The 22968-nt window shown below is 40.0% G+C and overlaps 1 protein-coding gene across 2 annotated transcripts in view; it reads left to right on the forward strand.

The window, feature by feature from the left end:
• The window catches only part of exoc2 (exocyst complex component 2), a 294362-nt gene that overhangs the window by 43808 nt on the left and 227586 nt on the right, over positions 1 to 22968 (forward strand). For both annotated transcript variants that reach the window (XM_068000284.1, XM_068000293.1), the window contains exons 2-4: positions 9740 to 9917; positions 15936 to 16112; positions 17976 to 18102. In XM_068000284.1, coding sequence (XP_067856385.1) covers positions 9800 to 9917; positions 15936 to 16112; positions 17976 to 18102 — 422 coding nt within the window. In that variant the 5' untranslated portion in view covers positions 9740 to 9799. The remainder of the gene's footprint in view (positions 1 to 9739; positions 9918 to 15935; positions 16113 to 17975; positions 18103 to 22968) is intronic.

Consider the following 22968-nt stretch of genomic DNA (forward strand, 5'->3'; position numbering starts at 1 on the left):
TCTTCACGAGTGAGCCTAAGACAGCAATTGTAAGCAGGCCATTCGACCAGGGACAGCATCACAGCCGAGCCTGATCTTGTCTCATCCGGCATGTACACATGGATACTTTCTAGAAGGGGGGCACTAGATAGTGACCACCAAGCAACTCAACCTCCAGTTTTTCTTTTTGCTCGGCAAAGAGTCTAATGCGCTTTTGTTGAAACCTCAATACACGGTATACAATGGGTGTGATAGCCCCATCCTCTTTCTCCCCCCCCCCCCCCCCCCCACCGTGACCCACACTGAAAGCCTCCATTAATAGTTAATACTCACTGGCTGGACACTTGATTTCGCATTCAGCAGCCCCTCAGTTTTCTGGTGGCTAGGCTGGCAGACATACCCACCAGAAAATGCATCAACACCACACAACAAGAAATACCTGAGCCCCCATAGCGTTGTAATCGCGCGTTTGAGTGAAGGACTGTCCCAGCTTGCTAATCTTTCCTGTCGCCTTACTGATGGTAATCATCTCAATGTTTATAATAATCTCCACGAGTGAGGCTTACTGGAAAATTTGCATCAGCTGATTGTCTCATGATCGATATAGTTGCGTGTGTGTGTAAATGACTGGCCCTTATATTGCCTATGAAGTTGAAAACAGTGATTCTTTAATGGGTGGAGGAAACCCAGAATATTAAATAATCTTCACAAATATTTAATAGTCTGTTTGTGCAACATATTTGTGTAACTTATGTCATTTTTCCAAAGGAAATAGTTATTGTGCAAATTTTTTTTGGGGGGTAATGTCTTTTTTTGTTCCATAGTATGAATTAATATGTGGCAGGGTATATTAATGCTACAAGTTTAGCATTAGTGTGGAAGGATTTCTGCTTTGCACATAAATGTGTGTAGTGTAAATCTGGAGTTAAGGCTCAAATGGACTCCGAAGTGAAGCAGAGTCAGACTGTCTGCTCCATAAAATCTCATTTCACTTTGTTCCAATGTTAGGTTGGGCCCTGACTCTGGATTTAGATTGCATTTACACTATATGATGTTTATCTGATGTCAAGTAGGCTCAATTGGTAGCATTCTCCTCTCTGAATCAGAAGGTTGAGGGATCAAGCCCTGCTTTAGCACTTGATCACACAAAATGAGACTCACGCCACCTAATCTTATCAATGTGCAAAGCAACATTTGGTTCCACATATATTCAGTATCTATATTGCTAGTTTCTTGGCAACAGATTATTGGGATATAAACAATGAAATATATTTTATCCATAAATACAATGTAAAGTTTTTGTATAATACCCAATGATGCCTGGCTACATCCCCATTAAGTTAGATTCCCGTTCCCCTCCTTCCATCTTCTCATTTCAGAAAGTTTGTGAGATTGGCAGTGTAACATTCTTCATAACTAGATGAAATACATATCTGATTATAAATCAGTTGGCATTGCATTCTTCTGCACAATAATCAGTGATGCAGCTTCTGATCCATGGTGAGCAATGGGAGTGTGATCTCTGACTCGTGTGAGTCAGGAAAAGAATGTCAGCAGCATAGTTAAAGCTCCTAGACTTGTTGAGCTTTCGAAGTTGAACTTAAGTGGCCTCTGCTTCCACATGGAGGTTGTAGCTGAGGCCATTGTCAACACTCTGCACTAAAATGATTTATCAACATAAAGTGGCAAAAAAATCTAACTCTTCATTTTGATCAGATTGACTATTCAAGCCTAATACACCTAAAATGCATCTAGTACTTTTAAGGATAGAGGTGTTTTTCCAGCACAGTAAAATATGTTGTAGTACAAAGTGAGTTATTTAGAAGGATGTTTATTACACTAACATCATTTTGATTGATCTGATTTAACATTGTTTTGTGGTTGGATGATTAATGCTGCTCGCCATGATAATTTGTTAATCAAAAATATATGGGCCAGAATTTGCTGCAGCGGGGCATTGTGAGTTGGATTTTTTTTCCTCACCCTTCAGCTTGGAAAATTTTTGCACTGTAAGTTGCTGGAAGTGTGAGCTGATAATGGGTCAACGGGACCTTGGCGAACGGTGGGACCAACAGTCTATCCCCATAACCAATTATATTTAAGGATTGAGAAAGAAATAGAGGAAGGACGGGTAAGGAAATAGTGAATTAGAGTCAAATCAGGTACAGGAAGAGAAATAGAGAGGGGGAAAAAAAGATTGGGTTAAGAGAGAGAGAGAGAAAAAAAAAGACAAAGAAAGAGTAAGAAAAATATTTTTAAAATTTAAAATTTTAGGAACAATTTACTATGTGCAGGAATGAGACTCCACAGTTTCAATATTTTTTTTATTCGTTCATGGGATGTGGGCGTCGCTGGTGAGGCCGGCATTTATTGCCCATCCCTAATTGCCCTTGAGAAGGTGGTGGTGAGCTGCCGCCTTGAACCGCTGCAGTCCATGTGGTGAAGGTTCCCCCACAGTGCTGTTAGGAAGGGAGTTCCAGGATTTTGACCCAGCGACGATGAAGGAACGGCGATATATTTCCAAGTCAGGATGGTGTGTGACTTGGAGGGGGACGTGCAGGTGGTGTTCCCATATGCCTGCTGCTCTTGTCCTTCTAGGTGGTAGAGGTCGCGAGTTTGGGAGGTGCTGTCAAAGAAGCCTTGGCGAACTACTGCATTGCATCCTGTGGATGGTACACACTGCAGCCACAGTGTGCCGGTGATGAAGGGAGTGAATATTTAGGGTGGTGGATGGGGTGCCAATCAAGCGAGCTGCTTTGTCCTGGGTGGTGTCGAGCTTCTTGAGTGTTGTTGGAGCTGCACTCATCCAGACAAGTGGAGAGTTTTCCATCACACTTCAATTGTTCCCTTTTGGGCCGGAGAGGTCGAGTGGCATTGCAGGAACATAAATCTCCTCATTAAAAGGGTCCATACATCATTAAATACCAACCCTAACTTTCTGCGGCAAGTTTAATTTATTTTAACAGTGCAAATACCACAATTTCTTGACACTTACGGGGAGATTGATGACGATATCCGGTTTACGCAAGGCTAACGATGGATGGCAAATCATTCAGAAATTTGTGGTGAATCGCAACTCATGGCGTATCTCTTCCTCGCCACAAATTGCTGGGTTTTTTACACACTAATAACTGCATGCGCATTTAACTTGCTGTTATGTTCCCAACAATTTCAGAGCCAATATTTTCTTTGTTACAAGCAGAGTAGCATTGCCTGACTGTGGGAGCAGGCCTGCCTGGTCATCGCACCTGCTTGCAAGAGACTAGCTTTAGCTGTCCTGCTACTCTGCTAAAATTAATATCTTGCAAGTTAGTGAACTCAGCAGACCACTGCTGTATTCTAATGATTCCCAGCAGTTTTGATGAAAGCACTAGGACCAGTGTTCACCTGTTAATTCTGCTGACCCTAAGACTGAGTAGGAGGTAGCACTGCCCATTAAATGACAAACTTTTGTTTTAACAAAACGCTGTATTAATGTTTTATATTGTTAGCAGAATTGTACTAATACTTTTGATATCTAGATAATTTATGGGGATCAATATGCCTTGGTTAAGTTATCAATATATGAAAGTAGAGAACTGATTTGTTAATTATTTAAACATTTTTTAAACTTCATGGGCTGGAGCTGCATTAATTGTACATAAAAATTCCTTTGATGAGCTGAAGAATTAAATGTACATGGCGAGATGTTAAGCCTCTCAGCATCTACCCTGTCAAGCCCTCTTAGAATCTTGTGTTTCAATGAGGTCACCTCTCATTCTTCTAAACTCCAGAGTGTATAGGCCCATTCTACTCAATCTCTCCTCATAGGACAACCCTCTCATCCCAGGAATCAATCTAGTGAACCTACGTTGCACTGCCTCTAAGGCAAGTATATCCTTCCTTAGATAAGGAGACCAAAACTGTACACAGTACTCCAAATGTGGTCTCACCAAAGCCCTGTACAATTGCAGCAAGACTTCCTTACTCTTGTACTCCAACCCCCTTGCAATAAAGGCCAACCTACCATTTGCCTTTCTAATTGCTTGCTGTACCTGAATGTTAACTTTGTGTTTTGTGTACAAGGACACCCAAATCCCTCTGAACACCAACATTTAATAGTTTCTCATCATTGAAAAAAAATTTAGTTTTTCTATTCTTCCTACCAAAGTGAGAAACCTCACATTTCCCCACATTATACTCCATCTGCCACCTTCTTGCCCACTCATTAACCTGCCTATATCCCTTTGCAGACTCTTTTTGTGTCCTCCTCACAGCTTACTTTCCCACCTAGCTTTGTATCATCAGCAAACTTGGATACATTACACTCAGTCCCTTCATCTAAGTCGTTAATATAGATTATAAATAGCTGAGGACCAAGCACTGATCCTTTCGGCATCCCACTAGTTACAGCCTGCCAACCTCAAAATGACCCGTTTATTCCTACTGTTTTCTGTCCTTTAACCAATCCTCTATCCGTGCTAATATATTACCTCCAACCCCATTAGCCCTTATCTTGTGTAAAAGCCTTCCGTGTGACACCATATCACTATATGTTAACAAAATCATAACCACATTTGTCAAGAGCTGGTTTATGATTTCATTACCAAGGAAATCTTCCTTGTAAGTGCCAAATTAAACCGGCTAATCCATAGGGGAAAAATGGGGACGGAGTTGGGCGTTTAGAACGTTTGCTGCAGAGTATGTAATGAGCAGAAATTGAGAAGATACCAGTAGTTTCTTTGTATATTGTTAGTCTGCAGCGAACACTAGCAGATAAAACAACCTGCTTTTGGGTTAATGTAAGTTATTCAGTCCAGGACGTAGCTATTGGTGCTACCTTTCACTGATGTGCAGGGCTTCCATTGGTGGCAGGCTCTTTGCGGTCTTCTCAGAGGTCCTATTGAATGCAGCAGTATGTGGGTTTACAAAGACACATGTCAGTCATTTTGAAAGTAAGGGCCCTGCACACGTAAAGAGGATGAAAGGGGTATTCCTCCATCAAACCATTTTAATGTGAGGAAGCGGTGCTTCTCCCATGACATTGAAAAAATTCCATGCTAAATTTACAAAGTGTCTGGGATTCCAAAAGACTGCTGAGACACTTAAAATGTGACTTTGCACCAGGCTGATGTTACATTACATTTGGTGCGAAGACTGAGTAGTGTGAGGTTATCTGCTGGAGATGGCCTTGGGAGTCAGATTAGGATCCAAGTTAAATTAAACTGCTGCTGCCACAGTCACTTAGCAGTGAGGCAAAAGTGATAGTATGAAGGCTGCCCTAAGTGGACCAATGGCAGCAAAATCTCTTCACCCATGCCACCTTTTATACTTTAGTCGCACAATAGACTTTGCTAATTTGAAAAAAACTTCCCTGCAGTGCATTTTATAGGAATTTATATTTATAGTGAGTATATTTGGAATCAGCACTTGTGCAGACGGCTAATGTAAGTTCACATCTTTCTGCACTTAAACAGTGGTAATAGAACTTTACAAGTTTGCATCCTGCTTTGAGGGTTTGCTGAGTTTGGCTGCCCCCTGGAGGAGTATTCAGCAAATCTTTGTCCCTTTCAACGAGTTATAAGGTTAATTGATGACTTTCTTGAAAGGTGAATGCGATTAACTGTGCAAGTTGAAGATAAACAGTTATTTATTTTAATTATTATTACTTTAACAACAGTATGAAACATTTGCACCAACCACTATATATATATATATATATATATATATATGTCCTTTTTTTGATGCTTTGGCTGCCACTCATTTGTATGCATAAATCAGTAGTTGTAAAAATATTGTAATTTGTTTTGAAATTTTCAAAATGTTTGAAGAATAATTTCCATTACTCGCTTGCATTTTTTATTTATTAAAACATTATAAAATATGGCAAATGCATTGATGTCACTGTCATTATTATACAGAGAAAACCTTTCTTGTACATGATTAGAGGGGTATTTGATGCAGTCATTTTAATATTTTGAAAATGTAATGCTTACCTATCGTACTGGTTAAAATACTAACACTATGCATAGTTATAAGGAATTTTGGTTAAAGTCTGCAATTGAAAAACTTATTTCCGTGGCAGTCAATTATTTTGATAGTTGAATATTCTGCAACTGAATGAAGAAACTTTCAAAAAAAAAGTTTTCATTTATATAGCGCCTTTCACAACCTCAGGACGTCCCAAAGTGCTTTACAATCAATGAAGTACTTTTGAAGTGTTGTAATGTAGGAAACGCGGCATCTAATTTGCACACAGCAAGGTCCCACAAACAGCAATGTGATAATGACCAGATAATCCGTTTTAGTGACGTTGGTTGAAGGATAAATATTGACCAGGACACCTGGGAGAACTCTCCTGCTCTTCGAATAGTGTCATGGGATATTTTACATCCATGAAATGGGGCAGATGGAACCTTGGTTTAACATCTCAACCAAATGACGGTACCTCAGACAGTGCAGCACTCCCTCAGTACTGCCCTGAAGTGTCAGCCTAGATTATGTGCGCAAGTCTTTGGAGTGGGACTTGAACCCACATCCTTTTGATTCAGAGGCGAGAGTTCTATTTTGTGAGGGTCTATATCACGCACACTAAACCTGTGACTGTTTCTGTCAACATTGTTTTATGTTAAATATTCCCTAACCACCACGTTTTATAAAATAAATGAGTCTTGGTGAATTCCAAGTAGTAATCCAATCTCAGCTGATGAGACTGCTCGGTTTATGGCATCATAATGGATCTGGATTGGTGTATTGTAATTCTCTAACAGCTGTCCAGTGTTTTCCGTATTGCCCCATAAACTGGAGTTTTGTTCAGAATAATTTATTTCTGCAGGCAGGATAATTGTTAATGAGCCAACAAACTTATTCAGATTAAGCAGCATGCTTGCTCATTTGCTAACATGGCATGCCATTGAGTTGCAGGATTCAGGTTCAAAACTGAAATTCCCATATGACTGCTAGTGTCAGCCTTCGTTCAGTGGTGGTACTCCTGCCTCGTCAAAGATGTGGGTTCAAACCGCACTCCTGGGACTTGAGCTCATGATCTCGGCTGACACTTTATTGCAGTACTGAGAGAGTACTGCATTGTCGGGGATGTGGTCTTTCAGATGAGAGATTAAACTACCTGCTCATCTAAAAGATCCCAGGCACTATTTGAAGAAGAATAGGGGAGTTGTCCCGGTGTCTTAGTCAGCATTTATCTCTCAACCAACACCGTCTGGTCATTTATCTCATTAATGTTAGTGGGACCTTGCCGTGCACAAATTGGCTGTTGCGTTTTCCTAGGTACAACAGTGTTTGTACTTCAAAAGTAATTTATTGGCTGTAAAGTACTTTGAGATGACCCAAGGACATGAAAGGCGCTATATAGATGCAAGCTCTTTCTTTAGAATAGTCAAAGAAGGGTGGAGGGGAACTCGAGAAGGGAGAGCTGATTCGTGTTGCTATCCTGCACTCTTTGGTAGTTTTGGAGCAGAATTGGTACAGCCTCATAATCTCTCTGTTAAAAGCAGATACATTGGACTGGGAGTCTAAATTTTAACTTTGTGACTTAATGTATGTTATGCTCTCTGTATAATGTGTTTTGATGTATGATGCTTCTTAGTTTATGGGGTCTTTTCAAAAATAGCAAAACTTCAATCATGGAAAATTGCGCTAAGATATATTGATTGAATTGATATACCGTTCAATAACTGATTTTTGTTGAAATTTGCAATTTGTTCATAAGCATTGCTCATAAAATTGTTTTCTTTTTACTCTGGGTGCCTTAAGGTAAATACCGGTTTGTAGAAATCAAACTTTCTGTTTTTAAAATAGTCTTTTATAGTAAAGTAACTTGTGAATATATGACCTTTATTTCAGTATATTTATGTTTTAATGCCTGTTGAGAGTTTTTCTCTTGTAAATTGAGAAACAATTATTGAACTCCATCCTTTTGGATAAATTATCAATGTTATAAATGAGTTTGTATTATTCAGCATTACAAAATCATAGAGCTTTGTAAATCACTCTTTTTGGTTTACATTGTGCTGCTGACTGAATTGTAAATGTATTGCTGTACGTAGCATGTGTACTTTATTCCAGAGATTTACCCAAAGCCTCTGAGTGCTATGTTAATTTTGCTGTTCAGCAAGCGCTCCTTTACAAACAGCTTGGGTGTCTAATAATTTGTGATGTGAAGGAGATGCAAGTGTTAGAATCACCATTCATCAGTCATTTAGTTAGCAGAGGGGGAGTGAATGGTGAAAGGCCATGACCAGTATGTTTCCCCAGCAAGGGATGGATTAACCTCCCCCCAAGCCTAATGATAGGAGCCCAGTGCCTTTTCTGACTACCCCCACCTTCCCACCACCCTAGTGCTCCGGTAAACTGACAGCTCTTAGGCTTTGCGTGCAAGTGAGTTCAGCTGGCGCTGTGTGGTCTGGGTGTGTGGTCTCCAGGCCGGCTGAGAGGCTGCTAACAGGGTGGATGAGAAAGACCTCGTCTGTTTACTTTAATTTGCTTGGACGCAGGAACTCTGCCCAACATTTCTGGTGTGCTGGTTCCATAAGCAGTGGCCAGTCCATCACAGCTGCTGAACAGTCTGAAATACTGGTCTTGTGCTAATCACCCTCACAGCTCATAGATCAATTTCAACATGTCACAGACAAGCTAATCCAGGTTGTAAATGGAATTGAGGGGTAATGTTCCAAGTTGGAATTTAATATTTTTTCCACTGTGCCCAGTACTGCAGTTTAATCTGTATTTAAAAAGTGCCTTACATTTGGAGAGTAGTTGTAAGTTTTCAATATTGGTTTTGTAAGAATAAATTTATTGGTTTAATTTCTTCTTCTTCACATCATAGAATCTAAGTCAATCCTGTATGCTCCAAAAAATTCTTTTGGTTTATTCACATAACTGTTCTCATCTGCATAAATTAAGAAATGCAGATTCAAGAAGCCAGGGTGAGAAAAGACCATTTGGCCTATTCAAATTCACCCCTTTAATTGTGTTTCAAGAGTAACTAAGAACGTCAGAGTATTCTTTCTCCTACCTATGTGAAAAATATTTTTTTCAGTGATAAGATGTAAAATTGTTTCTGACCACTCCAAACAAATGTTCGAAGTCAAAATCACCAAGCTTAGTTTCAATTGCAACTTACTGTGAGTGGAACAGATTTTTCACAGAAGGAAATTGTGAAGTTTTGTGGGAGTTTGTAATCTTTTGCTTTGACAAGTTTTCCAGTGAAGTAGCGACAACCCCATAGATATTAGGAGGGATGTTTTTTGATTGAGGGGCAAGGGTAAACAATGGAATGCAATTCACTCTTTGGCACTTGAGCATTTTAGACACTGTGGGAGAATATTCAAGTACGGCAGACAGTTTGGAGGGTTAATCTCTGTCCGTCTCAAATTGTGCGTGCGTCTGTGTTGTCTCTCTAACTAAACACACGCACAGTATAATGAAAGTTCAGGGGTTTGTGCAATGCATGTAATTTTCAGCCTACTTTACATTTTCAGGATCTGTATAAAATGGATCAATGTTTTAACAAGGCTGAATAATTGTACAAAACCTTATTTATAAAAGCACTACAATCAGAGTATTTGTACATACTACTATAGCATATTTATGACATCTTTTATAATCAGTAAATTGAAGTTAAGATCCAGTTAGTGGAATTTGTAACTCCATATGCCTTACTTAGCCAAGATTTTTTGAAAATGATTAAACAATATTTAAAGCTACTTCTCCCAAATAAACATAGATGCTCAATTGCTTGTTCTTATGTTGTATTTTACAGGTTGCTGTCTGCTGTACCTTGAGTCATTTTTTAAACAAAACCAGTAATTGAAGACTGATCATGTCTCGAGCACGACAACCACCACTGGTAACTGGGATCTCTCCAAATGAGGGATTTCCATGGACAAAAGTAACAATCAGAGGAGAAAATCTGGGAACAGGCCCCATGGATCTTATAGGTAAGTGTTCAATTTCATTCAGAAAAAAATCACTTCTTAAAAATGCATCTGAGACCACCTTTAAGGTAAAGTTGGTGGCATTGAAATGTTGATTTTAGTGTGCTTTTTGTAATAATTGGTGTATAAATCACACCTATGGGCATATCTTTCTATCCTTTATCGAACAGCTTATAAACTGGTGGATCTTGTAGAAATTTTGCCAAAATGGGAACCATTAAACAGCAAAGATTTGAACTCCAGATTTTCTGGCATAAGAATAGAAATTTCAAATTGGCTTAAAATCTTAATCACCACAGAATGATTCTTTTTAATTGTGAAGCTTGTTTTCTCTGTTCTAGCCTCCTGGGCAGTGTTGTTTATTGTTATGCAATATGTTTTAGCATTATTGTTTGTGTTGAAATTGATTCCACTCTTACCTATCCAGATGATGGCAGGCAGAGCATCTCTAGCAATGGCTTCTCTTCCCGCCCCTGTATTGTTATCGCTGAAATCCCCCAAGGACCTATCCTTGGTCCCCTGCTATTCCTCATCTACATGCTGCCCCATGGCAACATCACCTGCTAACATGGGGTCAGCTTCCAGATCTATGCTAATGACACCCAACTCTACCTCTCCACCATCTCTCTTGACCCCTGCACTGACTTTGTATTGTCAAACTGCTTGCTTGACATCCAATCTTGGAATACCTGCAGTTTACTCCAGTTAAATATTGGAAAGACCGAAGCCATCGCCTTTGAGCCCCGCCACAAACTTGTTTGCTCTTGCCACCAATTCCATCCACTTCCCCGACCACTGTCTCTGCCTCAACGGGACTGTTTGCAGCCTCGATGTACTATCTAACCCCAAGCTGAGCTTTCAACACCGTATCTTCTCCATCAGAAAGACTACCTATTTCCACCTCTGGAATATCACCCACCTCCGTCGCTACTTCAGCCGATTTGTTGCCGAAACCCTCACCTGTGCTTTGTTATCTCCAGACTCCACTGTTTGAACGCTCTTTTGACCATCTTCACTTCGTCCTCTGTAAACTTCAGCTCATCCAAAACTTTGCTGCCCATACCCTATCCTGCAACAGGTCCCGCTCACCCATCATCCCTGTCCTCATTGACCTACACTGGTTCCCAGTCCGACAATACCTCAAATTTAAAATGCGCATTCACGTGTTTAAATTCCTTAATGACCTTGCTCCTCCATGTCCCTGTAACCTCCTCCAGTCCCCTGAACTCTCCGTTCTGCTCACTCTGTGTGGCATCTTATGCATTCCGCACCCCTCCCCCTCCCCCCCCCCCCCCCGCCCCGCCCCCGGTGCAACTCTGCCTTTAGCAGCTTAGGCCCCAAGGTCTGGAATTTCTTTCATAAACTTCTCCACTTCCTTCCCCACCTTTTAAGACCTGCCTTAAAAGCCACCTCTTTGACCAAGCTTGGCTGCTGCTCCTAATATTCCCTTCTTTGGGCTCAGTTTCTTTTTTTTGTTGATGATGCCGTTGTGAGTTAGCTTGAGATGTTTTTCTATGTATAGGTGCTATATAAAAGCAAATTGTTGTTTTCAAAGTGGGAGTCCACATCCTTTCCACTGGCCTGCTATAGTGTGCACTCTCACTCCCTGTAGGGACACCACTCACTTACCTAAGCCTACAGAATTTAAGTAAAGAGCAACTTGGCAAGGGCTAAGGCTTAGGGACCGAAGTGTGCACAACGTTACTGCAGGAGTTAACCCATTAAAATAACACAGTTTAGCAGCTGTGATACTTTCTCCTGTTCGTCCAGCCAGGACCATCCTACCCATTAGGTCATTGACTTGCAGGGTTCTCTGGAGCAAAGAACCTTAATTCCTGGTGACAGATCCCATCAACAGAAACATTTGTTACCGTAATAGATTATTGTGTTCTCCTAGCCTTTGAATGAGCACTTTATCAAATCGTATGAACTAGTCTATGAACTACGAATCAGATTTAGTAAAAAGAAAGGTTAAATAATAGCGCACAGTCAATACAGCGGATTTCACTTGGTTACAGAATTTTGAAATTATACCTCCTCGAATACAAAAAAAAAACAAACGACATGATACTTCACTGACTGTCTTAGTAATACTAAACCAGGGCCAACACCAAGAACACAACACTTATATGTGAGATTTTGCCCAACTACCACAGTCTCTACATGCCACTTTCATTCAGGTTGCAATACAGTTACTAGAAGCCAGGGAAGATTGTCTTTGGAATCAGTAGCTTCTAGCTAACCAGCTAGCCACCAAGAGAACTTCCAAGACATGGAGCTACTTTCCTGGTATTTGTCTCCAGCCAATGAAGGTGACAAGCTGACAATCCACCCGGTAAGGGTTAAGGGGAAATTTAATAGAGGCGTTCAAAATCATGAAGCAGTTTGATAGAATAAATAAGGAGAAACTCCATTGGCAGAAGGATCAGTAACCAGAGGACACAGATTTAAGGTAATTGGCAAAAGAGCCAGAGGCGAGATCAGGAGAAATCTTTTTATGCAGCGAGTTATTACGATCTGGAATGCACTGCCTGAAGGGTGGTGGAAACAGATTCAATAATAACTTTCAAAAGGAAATTGGATAATACTTGAAGGGGAGAAAATTGCAGGGCTATGGGGAAAGAGCAGGGGAATGAGACTAATTGGATAGCTCTTTCAAAGAGGGCCAAATCGCCGCCTCCTGTGCTGTATGATTCTATGATTCAACATGGACATTCTAAGACGTGCTTTTGGTGAGATAAACACTAGCTGACTTTGGAATTACCAAAAAACATGTGATGGCCAATTACTGTCTTTGCAAGCACATATAACTTGTAATGTACTTTTTAGCCACATCAACAGAAAGTAGATTCTACTCAACCCAGAGATACAATGCCATCGTAACACATTTAAAGTGACCAGTCACATCTTACAGATATTAAAATATACAAGCTTTGTTATTGTTTGAATTGTGACCAAATTTCTATTTATCTCACACCTCAATGAGATGAGCCTTTTTAAAGTAACATCAATATATGGTGAAGAAAACACAACTGTAAATACCGTACATGCCTATTGCAAGACAGTTGCTAAGAATCCATTTTTCAATAGCCATTTGTAAATTTGAATGATGAGGATTCTGGTGATTGCCAATTACTGTTTATAAAGCACTGAGGAAAGCATGTCATTCATGTGATTTCAGCTATTTCACCAATGTGCTCCACAGAGATGTTAGCACTTTGGCATCATTACTGTGATAGACCATCCCTGTGTTTACAGACAGTATTTGCCCTCTGCCAAAGAAAAGCAAAATGCTATTTTAATGTAGAATATCTGAAATTTGTCAGATGAAAAAGTAATTTTTTTTAAAAACTGACTAAGGGAACTTTTGTATGAATGTAAAAGAAAATGCCATATATGTACTGAGAATTTCTTGTGTGTTTTTAAAGGAGTATTCTGCCTCAATATTGATTTTTTTTTTACCAATTTACAGCGTTCTGTGATGGATCCTGAATGAACACTTGCATTGATTAACGTAAAATCTTCTATTAAAATACACAGTCATCAAAGATTCTGCATGTTGCAAGTCTTTTCACACTCTGTCGCAAATAGGCTGTGATGTTGTGGCTGAAAGTCAATTCCTGTATGAGTAACCTTAGCATTGTAAGGATGAAGGTGTCACAGGGCTACCAGCTCCACATTACTATACTCAAAACAACAGGCCCAGCAATGTGAGACAAGGATCTGATTGTGACTGTGTTTAAATTTAACTCACTATGTGGACCTGGAAGCAATGTTGAGGCAGATATGTCGCTAAAAACGCTGTGTTAAAGATAAGTTGGTAACCGTAAATCACGCACTCAGAGAAGCCCCTGAGGTGATGCAGTGATGGAATGCATCACACAGCGCTGGAAGGTCACAGGTTGAAATTTTGGCCTGTACTCAGTCAGGGTGATGGTAGGAGTATTACAATTGGCTTCAGCACCCCTCGTATAAAGAGATGAAAATTAACTATGGGTCCTGCCCCTAATGAATATTGAGCAATTCCTTCTTGAAGTGCACCTGTGGATATCAAATGTGGACAGAATTGCAGTCAACCGTGGTGCTCCTGAAGACCAAATAGTCTGCTGACGCGCTCTATCTAGGTGCATGTATAAATGACGGGCACTCTGATTAGATGCCAGAGTTGACTGGGGCCTGAGGAATAGTACGTTAGTGAGATGATAATTCATCAGGAGGGGGGGTGAGAAAAATAAAACTTGTCCCTGTATAGAGCTTTCAGCTCAATAACAACTGACATTGCTGAATTGTGCCTACACTTTGTTTCCAGATAATATTACTTTTTTATTGCTTTGTTTTCTTTTGGACCATAATGCTCATTTGAAATGAAGTTAAATTGCAGTTCTCTGCAAACAATGTAATTTTTCTAAGCTAGTTTGGTGTGTGCTTAGTAAAAGTGTTGATTCTTCTCTAATGCAGTGCTGATATCATCCTGCTGTATTTTGATGATATAACCTCAATCCCAATTTCAGAAGAGCACCTAGTACTGCGTAATAGTGATATTTCCATTTTATAATCCTTCTTCACATGTACTACAACAAAACAGTGGAGCCGAAAGAGGCAACAGGTAAAAATGCAGATGATGACACAATCATTTTCACTGGGAGGAGGGTGCACACGTGCAAACTATCTCCTTGATCTAAGAACAGGAAAAATTAGTTTCTGCCTCAGATGTGTAAGCTTTGCAAAACAAATATACTTTCAAATTCAGATCATTTACCTGTACCAGACATTCAACAGGATGTGCTATAATAACATTAACTGACGGGTAGTCTTGGGCACATTGAGAAAAGGTGTCTTTGTTACTATGATCTTCAGCGTTTCCCAGGACTAAGTCCATCAGTAATCTGTTTCATACTGTCCAATTGCTGCTATTGTACAATGGACTGAATGCCCTGAAAAACCAGATGACACTGTGTATATAGGAGATATATTTATTACCTTAATGAACTTACGTAACAAGTCTCTCTGTCAGAAGTACAGCTTGTTCTGCCTTTTACCTATTAGCTTATCTGTAATGATTGTTGTAAAACTTAGCCATTTTACAGGATACATGTGCTGGAGTAGATAGTGAGACATCTACAAACTGTAGAATACCAGATGCGAGCAAGCTATCAGCGCTTACCTGGTGTGTGTTGCAAATACTAAAGTGTCTTTTTTTTTAAAAACATGGATTTCAGTTTCCTTTTTTAAAAAGTTTGCTTTCTTCTCTCCATTTCTCCTTTCATAGGGCTCGTGGAACCATTCCCTACCAAGTGAGGGATCAACTTGCTTCAAGCCTTCTAATGTGACTCATTAATGTTGAGAAATTGTCTGCCAGAGTAGCCTGGAATGACTGTCAGTTTTTCTCACCCTATTCTATCTCTGTGGAGAAGTACCTGACTCCTGCTCAGTGCTTCCCCTTACTTATATGATCATACTCTGGCTCAACGTGTAGAGGATTGTAGTTGCAAACTCTTATCCTGTCATTCCACAGGCAATGTACTGCGGCTCCAATATTCTGCCCCACCGCATTGCCAATAATAAATTGTTGCGTAAAAATAAAAAGAGGTTGTGTTTATAGGACCGGTCATGTGATAGTACGTATCTGTATACATTTGAGGTCCAGCATCACAATTAGTCGTAGCAAACAATTTCTAGTATCCTGCCACCTCAACCCTGTTAACTCTGCTCATTATGTCTTCTCAATATCTAACTAACTTATCTAACTTTCTAAAAAAAAAACCATTACAAGTATACTTTACATAAAAAAAAATGTGGGATAGCAGTAAAGCTTGTAATTTGATTCTAGGTTCAGGTGATTTGATTGCAAACCACTCCATCTTTATTTTCACCATTCGTGATGCTGTCTGAACCCCTGGACTAAATTACTGCCTCGTACCTCCTCCTATATCGTGCTGTGTGTGTATATATAAAACATCAAATTATAATGTTTTAGCAATATTTCAAAATGAATGGCTCACAATTTATCCCTTTTTTAAGGTTTGACGATCTGTGGACACAACTGTTTGCTGACCGCAGAATGGATGTCTGCAAGTAAAATAGTCTGCCGAGTTGGGCCGGCAAAAAATGATAAGGGAGACATCATTGTAACCACTAAATCAGGAGGCAAAGGAACTTCGACTGTCTCCTTTAGATTGATGAAGCAAGAAAAAATAGGTAAATTATTTGACTATTCTACTTCCATGTTTCAAAAGTAATTCCTCTTTTTCATGGATGATTTCTACTAAGAGTATTATGGTTGGCGTTTTCTTCATTTACAATTTGTATCAGCATTGGTGAGCTTATTTTGAATTTTCACCAATTTTACCCAAAGACCTGACCAATTTGCTAACCCTTAAGCCAGAAAGTAGCACCAGAGGACATAAAATTGAAATATGTGAGAAGTAAATTTTAAAACACGTCAAAGGGAGAGCTTCTTTACTCAGGGAGCGATAGATGTTTGGAATAATCTGCTACGCACGGTAGTGGACATATAAACATTAGGGATATTCAAAATGCAGTTAATTGTAGTGTTGGAGAGCTGCGGTACTAGAGAGTTGAGTTTTGATGGGCTGAATGGGCTTTTCAGCATTTGACAAGTACACATCTTTTTCCATATAACATTTTTCATAAAATTTCTGTAAATTTCTATGCATTTGTGTGTATATACAAAATACCCTGGGTTTAAATTACTTAAAATAATCTTGTTCTGTTTTGGTGCTTGCACAGAAATGGCACAATGACGTTGAAGGGTTAAGCAGTCCCAAACTCTCCTATTGTAGATACAAAACAGAATTTTTTCCAAATTAGCTTTTGTACCACAGTATGCTTTATAAGGAATCCTAATAAGTGTATACAAATGGTGGGACATCAGTTATATCCTTAACAGGAATGCACTGTTTATGTTGTGTATAAAATTAGATTTTACTAAAGGTTGAGTCATGGAATTAACAGAAGAATTTCAAGATGCAGTATTGGAGCTTCCTCCAATGATTTGGACCAGAGAGGTATGGGATTTGAGTGTTGGCCTGTACTTAGCTGATTTCAGGGGTGGTGTTAAGGGTGCTACAACTGACCTTAGTATCCCAAGGCTAGGGAGGGTGAAAGTTGGCTAGGCTTGGCATTCCTATCCCTATACTGTGAATACATATTAAGTGAAAACAGTTTGGCCTATGATCGAACAGCCCGTTAACACTTGCCCGGGCTCACACGTGAAAAGCAACCACTTGGTGAGATACTGGAAGGTGATTGCTTCCTGTTGAATCACGCCTCAGTATAAGGCACTGAAATCCTGAGAGAAGGAGCAACTGTGGAGAATGTAACTGCTCCATTTTAATGACCAAAAGTGTAGCTTCCCTCATTTCAATGGAGGGACACTTTTCGACATTGTAACTTTTTCATATTAATATCATGAATAACATTTTTGAAGTAGTGTCACCTCAGATTTACTGTGTTTGATACTGTCAGTATTAAGGGACAAGGCTGCAGGAAGACATGAGTGAGTACTGCAGAATTCAGTCTCAGTGCATAAGCTGTCCTCGCCATGGAGAAAAATCTGTTCTTAAAAAAAAATGTAATTTTAAAACAAATATACAGTTTTTTCTGTTATTATAGTGGAATTGTTATATTACCATTTCTACTGCCACAGGATGGGAATATACACAATGCAATAGGGAGAGAGGAGAGCAGTAGGATTAGTTTACGATTGCTCTAGCAAGGTGCAGCCATAGGAATGATGGACTGAATGGCTGCCTCCTGTGCTGTAAGCTTTCCATGGTAGGGAAAAAAACTGAACAAAATATGAACTGTTTAGAATCCTCCTTCAAACTAGATGCCTTCAATTTGCCACTGCAATTGTAAAATATGTTTTAAAAACAGTGCAAAGTTGTGCACAACATCTGAAAACCTAAACAAAATGGCTTACCTAACCAACTTGGAGAATTTCTTTTTGGCAGTGAGTGTTGGAATGCACACTCACTCCATATCTGTTTTTTAAATACAGTACCTCATTCCTTGTTACATATTTTTGTTTTTCTCCAGGTATCCTCGATCAGTCAGCTGTCTGGGTTGAAGAAATGAACTATTATGACATGCGCACTGATAGGAATAAAGGGATTTCTCCCTTGTCTCTACGTCCAGCAAACCCCCTTGGCATAGAAATAGACAAGTGGGTACTAAATTCTGCAGTTAAGGTTTTTCAATAGCAAGTACTTCATGGCACAGTAGAATTTATTTTACAGGATGTGGGTTAAGGAACGTTTGGAGAAATATCAGTACTACAAATCCTCACTTATTTTATGTACACTATCTTATTAAAACCATGCCAGGTTGATTGAGGGCGCAAGTGAGGAAAACTTTCTCAGTCGTTCCTTCCTGTCCCGGTGACTCTGAATATCAGACACCCTACCCTCCTGACTGAGGGACGTTGATGTATTTTTTTTTTGGTGTGGCGGAGGGAGGGAGGGGGAGAGAGGGAAACGATACTATTGTGGTAACATTCACAAAAATTAAATCTTTCTCAAGTGTGAGTATTATTCAGTGCAAAAATGATAGAAAATGCACTTTAAAGAAGTTATCCTTCAAATATCTAATTTTTTATTACAAGTATTGCATCTTTAACTATTTATATACTTTTGGGTGGACATTTCAGTCCAGTTATTTTTCTCTACCCACTTTTTCCCTTTACCTCCTTTCTTGAGTCTGTTCACTAATTCAGGAACAGTCCCAGCACTGTCTATTTCCAGGCCCTCATTCACTTGACCTCAATTCATATGTGAGCCTGGACAGTGAGGAGGGTAGAGGGAAGGAGAAAGGATGGGGAGGAGGAGCAGAAGCAGGGTCGGAGGGGAAGGGAAGAGAGGAAAGGAGAGGGGGCGGGGAGAGAGGAAGGAAGGAGAGCGAAAGAGGGGTGGGAAGAACGAAGAGGACGGGACGGATGGAAAAGAGGGAGGGCGAGGAACAGACAAGGGGAGACGAGGACAATGGAGAGGAAGAGGAGGTGAGTGGGAAGAGAGGAGTTAAATGCAAGGGGCATGTGCCAAGTTCTGCCATTAGTCCTCACTTGGGGGAGTGGGTCCAAGTAGAAAATACTCTGGTGGGGGGGAGCGAAGAGGCTGTAGTACTGCAGCTGGGGTTGTGAGGATGTATAAGGAGTGAGACATGTCAGACGTACAGCCATCAGGTAGATAATGCCGCAGAGGAATATTCTCAGTTGGATTCTGTTGGGCAAAATGACTTTGTTATAGAATCTGTTCTTCCTAGCATTGGGAGCACATTGGCAAATGCTGTGGTTGAACTACACACATGTCATTGGGAGGCCAGGGTTTTAAATGAAACACCAAACCGTCTGAGTTTCTTATCAACAAGGGGACAGGAAATGGGCCAATAATGATTTCATTTGAGAGCGCGGAGGGAGGAGGTTTTGATTTGAATTATGCACACAATGAACACATGGCTACTGTTGCGATAAATACTCGAACTAGCCATTTGCGCTTCTCTATAACGTTTTGGCAAACGGGCAGCTGTGATTTCCCCCTGCCACACTCCTTTGAGGCACAAAACTACATGGGAATTCTGTGGTGTTATCAAATCCATGAAGTGTGAACACTGGTTCTTGCAGTTGGCTGATAGGGAGTCACTACAGTGACGTTGTCACAGTAACATTAGTTTAGCCCCGCTGTGCTTATTGCATCACTTAATGTGACTCTAACAGCGTCACCTACAGGCGCAAAGCCAGTGAAACTTTGTGGCCAATCATTGGGCCAGAAATTACTCACCTGAGGACGCCGCTCCATAAAGGCGTCCCCTCCACCCGCTGGCGAATCGATTATGCAAGTTCACTAATGCGCTCATGTGCAGTAAAACCCCGACATCCCGAACTTGCTCCCATTGGTTCGCTGGCGGTTTGACAGTTATGAATTAAAGGGTGACCTACGCTACAATCAATAAAATCAGGAAACATCCGTAAACTTACCCATCTGCCCAGCTGGAACGAAGATACACTGCCAAAAGGTACGCTGGAAAATACTAGCCCTACACTACATTTTAAAAGCGCAGTGACTGTTAATGACTGCGAAACAACAAAAAATTAAATTTAAAAAATGTGGAATGTCAAATCACTCTTAATTTAATATTTTTTGATTAATTTTTTTTAACTTCTGTAAGTCATGAAATTAAATCATTTGCTTGGCTTTTTATAATAAGGTATGTTAAATTTTTATTTACACCAACATAAACAAAAGTTCACTTTAAATGAATGAGTTTTACTTGCTTGCTTGTGGGCGTGGCTTCCATTCCCACAGTCTCTATCGATACAAAGGAAGGTGCGCTGAAATCACTGCGCTGAAGTGAGAAAAAATTTAAAATGCAGCAAGTGGACACTGCGCTTTGAGAGCAACAGATATATATCTATATATCTAGAACATGTTACACCTATAGATTTAATTAGATAATTGTGAAGTAGGGTGCGAACATATTTACTGGCAAAGGTTTATTTACCGGCCGTGGGTGAGGAGAACACAATTTATATGCTGAATTTAAAACTAAACAAATATTCCTGAGCAGTACCATGGGAGATCCACTAGTAGCAGATACAGTGGTTGCTACTGATGAGCTTTAACCTTCAACATAGTTACCTATATTGAGTCCAGTATCGAATGTCATATACTTAAGAAAGGCAGCATGGCTTTTTGGAAGTTTTACCATTTTTGTAGACACTGGGAGCATTGAGCGTAATACATAACCTAGTATGATTTGTGGTGACTTGGTTTGTCATTGCAGAAAATTGTGTCAGAAATACTTTGATGTCAGAGATGCTATCGCATTTTGCCTTTAGTGACTACACAAATTACACTATTATGTGCATATTCACCCCTAAACTTTGGTATGTCCACAGTTGCTGTATCTGTGTTTAATATGAGTTATTTGAATAGAGTTTAAAAACCTGGTCTGATTTTTAAAAAAAAAATATTTTTACCCATCAATGCATATCCCTTGGCTTTCAGGTAGAAGTTTAAATATGTTTTCAAGCATTTTCTGTTTTTAGTGTCCCCTGATAGACTTACTACTAGGTTCAACCTGTTCTATAATTGTGATAAATTATCTGTATAGGAAATGGCCTGAAAAAATAGCTCCAGCACAGACATTTATTTTGGCAATTTAGTTGTGAAGTAGTACCTTATACTGCCATTAGTCCATCGTATTAACATAGAAACATAGAAAATAGGAGTAGGAGTAGGCCATTCAGCCCTTCAAGCCTGCTCCACCACTCAATATGATCATGGCTGATCCTCTATCTCAATACCATTATTCCCGCTCTCTCCCCATGCCCCTTGATGCCTTCTGTGTCTAGAAATCTATCTATCTCCTTTTTAAATATATTCAGTGACTTGGCCTCCACAGCCTTCTGTGGTAGAGAATTCCACAGGTTCACCACCCTCTGAGTGAAGAAATTTCTCCTCATCTCAGTCCTAAATGTCCTACCCCGTATCCTGAGACTGTGATCCCTCGTTCTAGACCCCCCCCAGCCGGGGGAAATATCCTCCCTGCATCCAGTCTGTCTAGCCCTGTCAGAATTTTAGACGTTTCAATGAGATCCCCGCTCATACTTCGAAACTCTAATGAATACAGGCCTAGTCGACCCAATCTCTCCTCATACGTCAGTCCTGCCATCCCAGGAATGAGTCTGGTGAACCTTCGCTGCACTCCCTCTATGGCAAGTATATCCTTTCTTGGGTAAGGAGACCAAAACTGCACACAATACTCCAGGTGTGGTTTCTCCAAGGCCCTGTATAACTGCAGTAAGACATCCTTGCTCCTGTACTCAAATCCTCTTGCAATGAAGGCCAACATACCATTTGCCTTCCTAACTGCTTGCTGCACCTGCATGTTTGCTTTCAGTGACTGGTGTGCAAGGATACCCAGGTCCCTTTGTACATCAACATTTCCCAATCTATCACCATTTAAATAATACTCTGACTTTCTGTTTTTCCTTCCGAAGTGGATAACTTCACATGTATCCACATTATACTGCATCTGCCATGGATTTGCTTACTCACTCAACTTGTCTAAATCACCTTGAAGCCTCTTTGCATCCTCCTCACAACTCACAATCCCACCTAGTTTTGTGTTGTCAGCAATCTTGGAAATATTACATTTGGTTCCCTCATCCAAATCATTGATATATGTTACGAATAGCTGGGGCCCAAGCACTGATCCCTGCGGTACCCCACGCGTCACCGCCTGCCAAAAGACCCATTTATTCCTCCTCTCTCTTTCCTGTCTGTTAACCAATTTTCAATCCTTGTTTGAATAGTTGAATGATTAAATAGACTGTTGCACAGATTTATAAGTTGGCTGTGTTGATCTGCAATTTAAAGTAATGCTGGTGGGCATTTTTTTGTTTCTATGGAGACAGTACTTCTCCGTATCAGCCATATTAAAGTACTGGAGGCGGGATCTGAATCAACCAAATTTCTGCTCAATCTGACTTGATATACTTGAGATTGTTTCACTGTCAAAGGTGATTGGCAGTCATTTATGAGCAACACTTGACCTTAGATAGGTTCAGATAACTGGGGGAAAGGAATGAGAGAGTCAGGGCAGATAGTACTTATTTAAGGGAAGTATGCTATTCTGAAACATAAAAATAATGAAGTCTTGGAAGTGCTAGATCTTTTGAAATGCTTGTAAATAAAGTTTGAAAGTGACAGGGAAAGTTAAAATTGATAAGGATTTGGTTTTTAATTTGCTCAGAAGGGATTACCATTGGTTGTTAGTTCAAATCTTAAAACAATGAGGGGAAGACAGTTTATGTTAGTATTGTAAACAATTTTACAACACCAAGTTATAGTCCAGCAATTTTATTTTAAATTCACAAGCTTTCGGAGGCTACCTCCTTCCTCAGGTGAACGATGTGAAAATGAAATCCTCGAAATGAAATCGCATTTATAATTCACAGAACGATGCTTGGTGATTACAGACAGTTTTTTCAACTGCCCGTTGCCAAGGCAATCAGTGTGCAGACAGACAGGTG

The sequence above is a fragment of the Heptranchias perlo genome, chromosome 2 (genome assembly GCF_035084215.1).
Source record: "Heptranchias perlo isolate sHepPer1 chromosome 2, sHepPer1.hap1, whole genome shotgun sequence".
NCBI lineage: Eukaryota > Metazoa > Chordata > Chondrichthyes > Hexanchiformes > Hexanchidae > Heptranchias > Heptranchias perlo.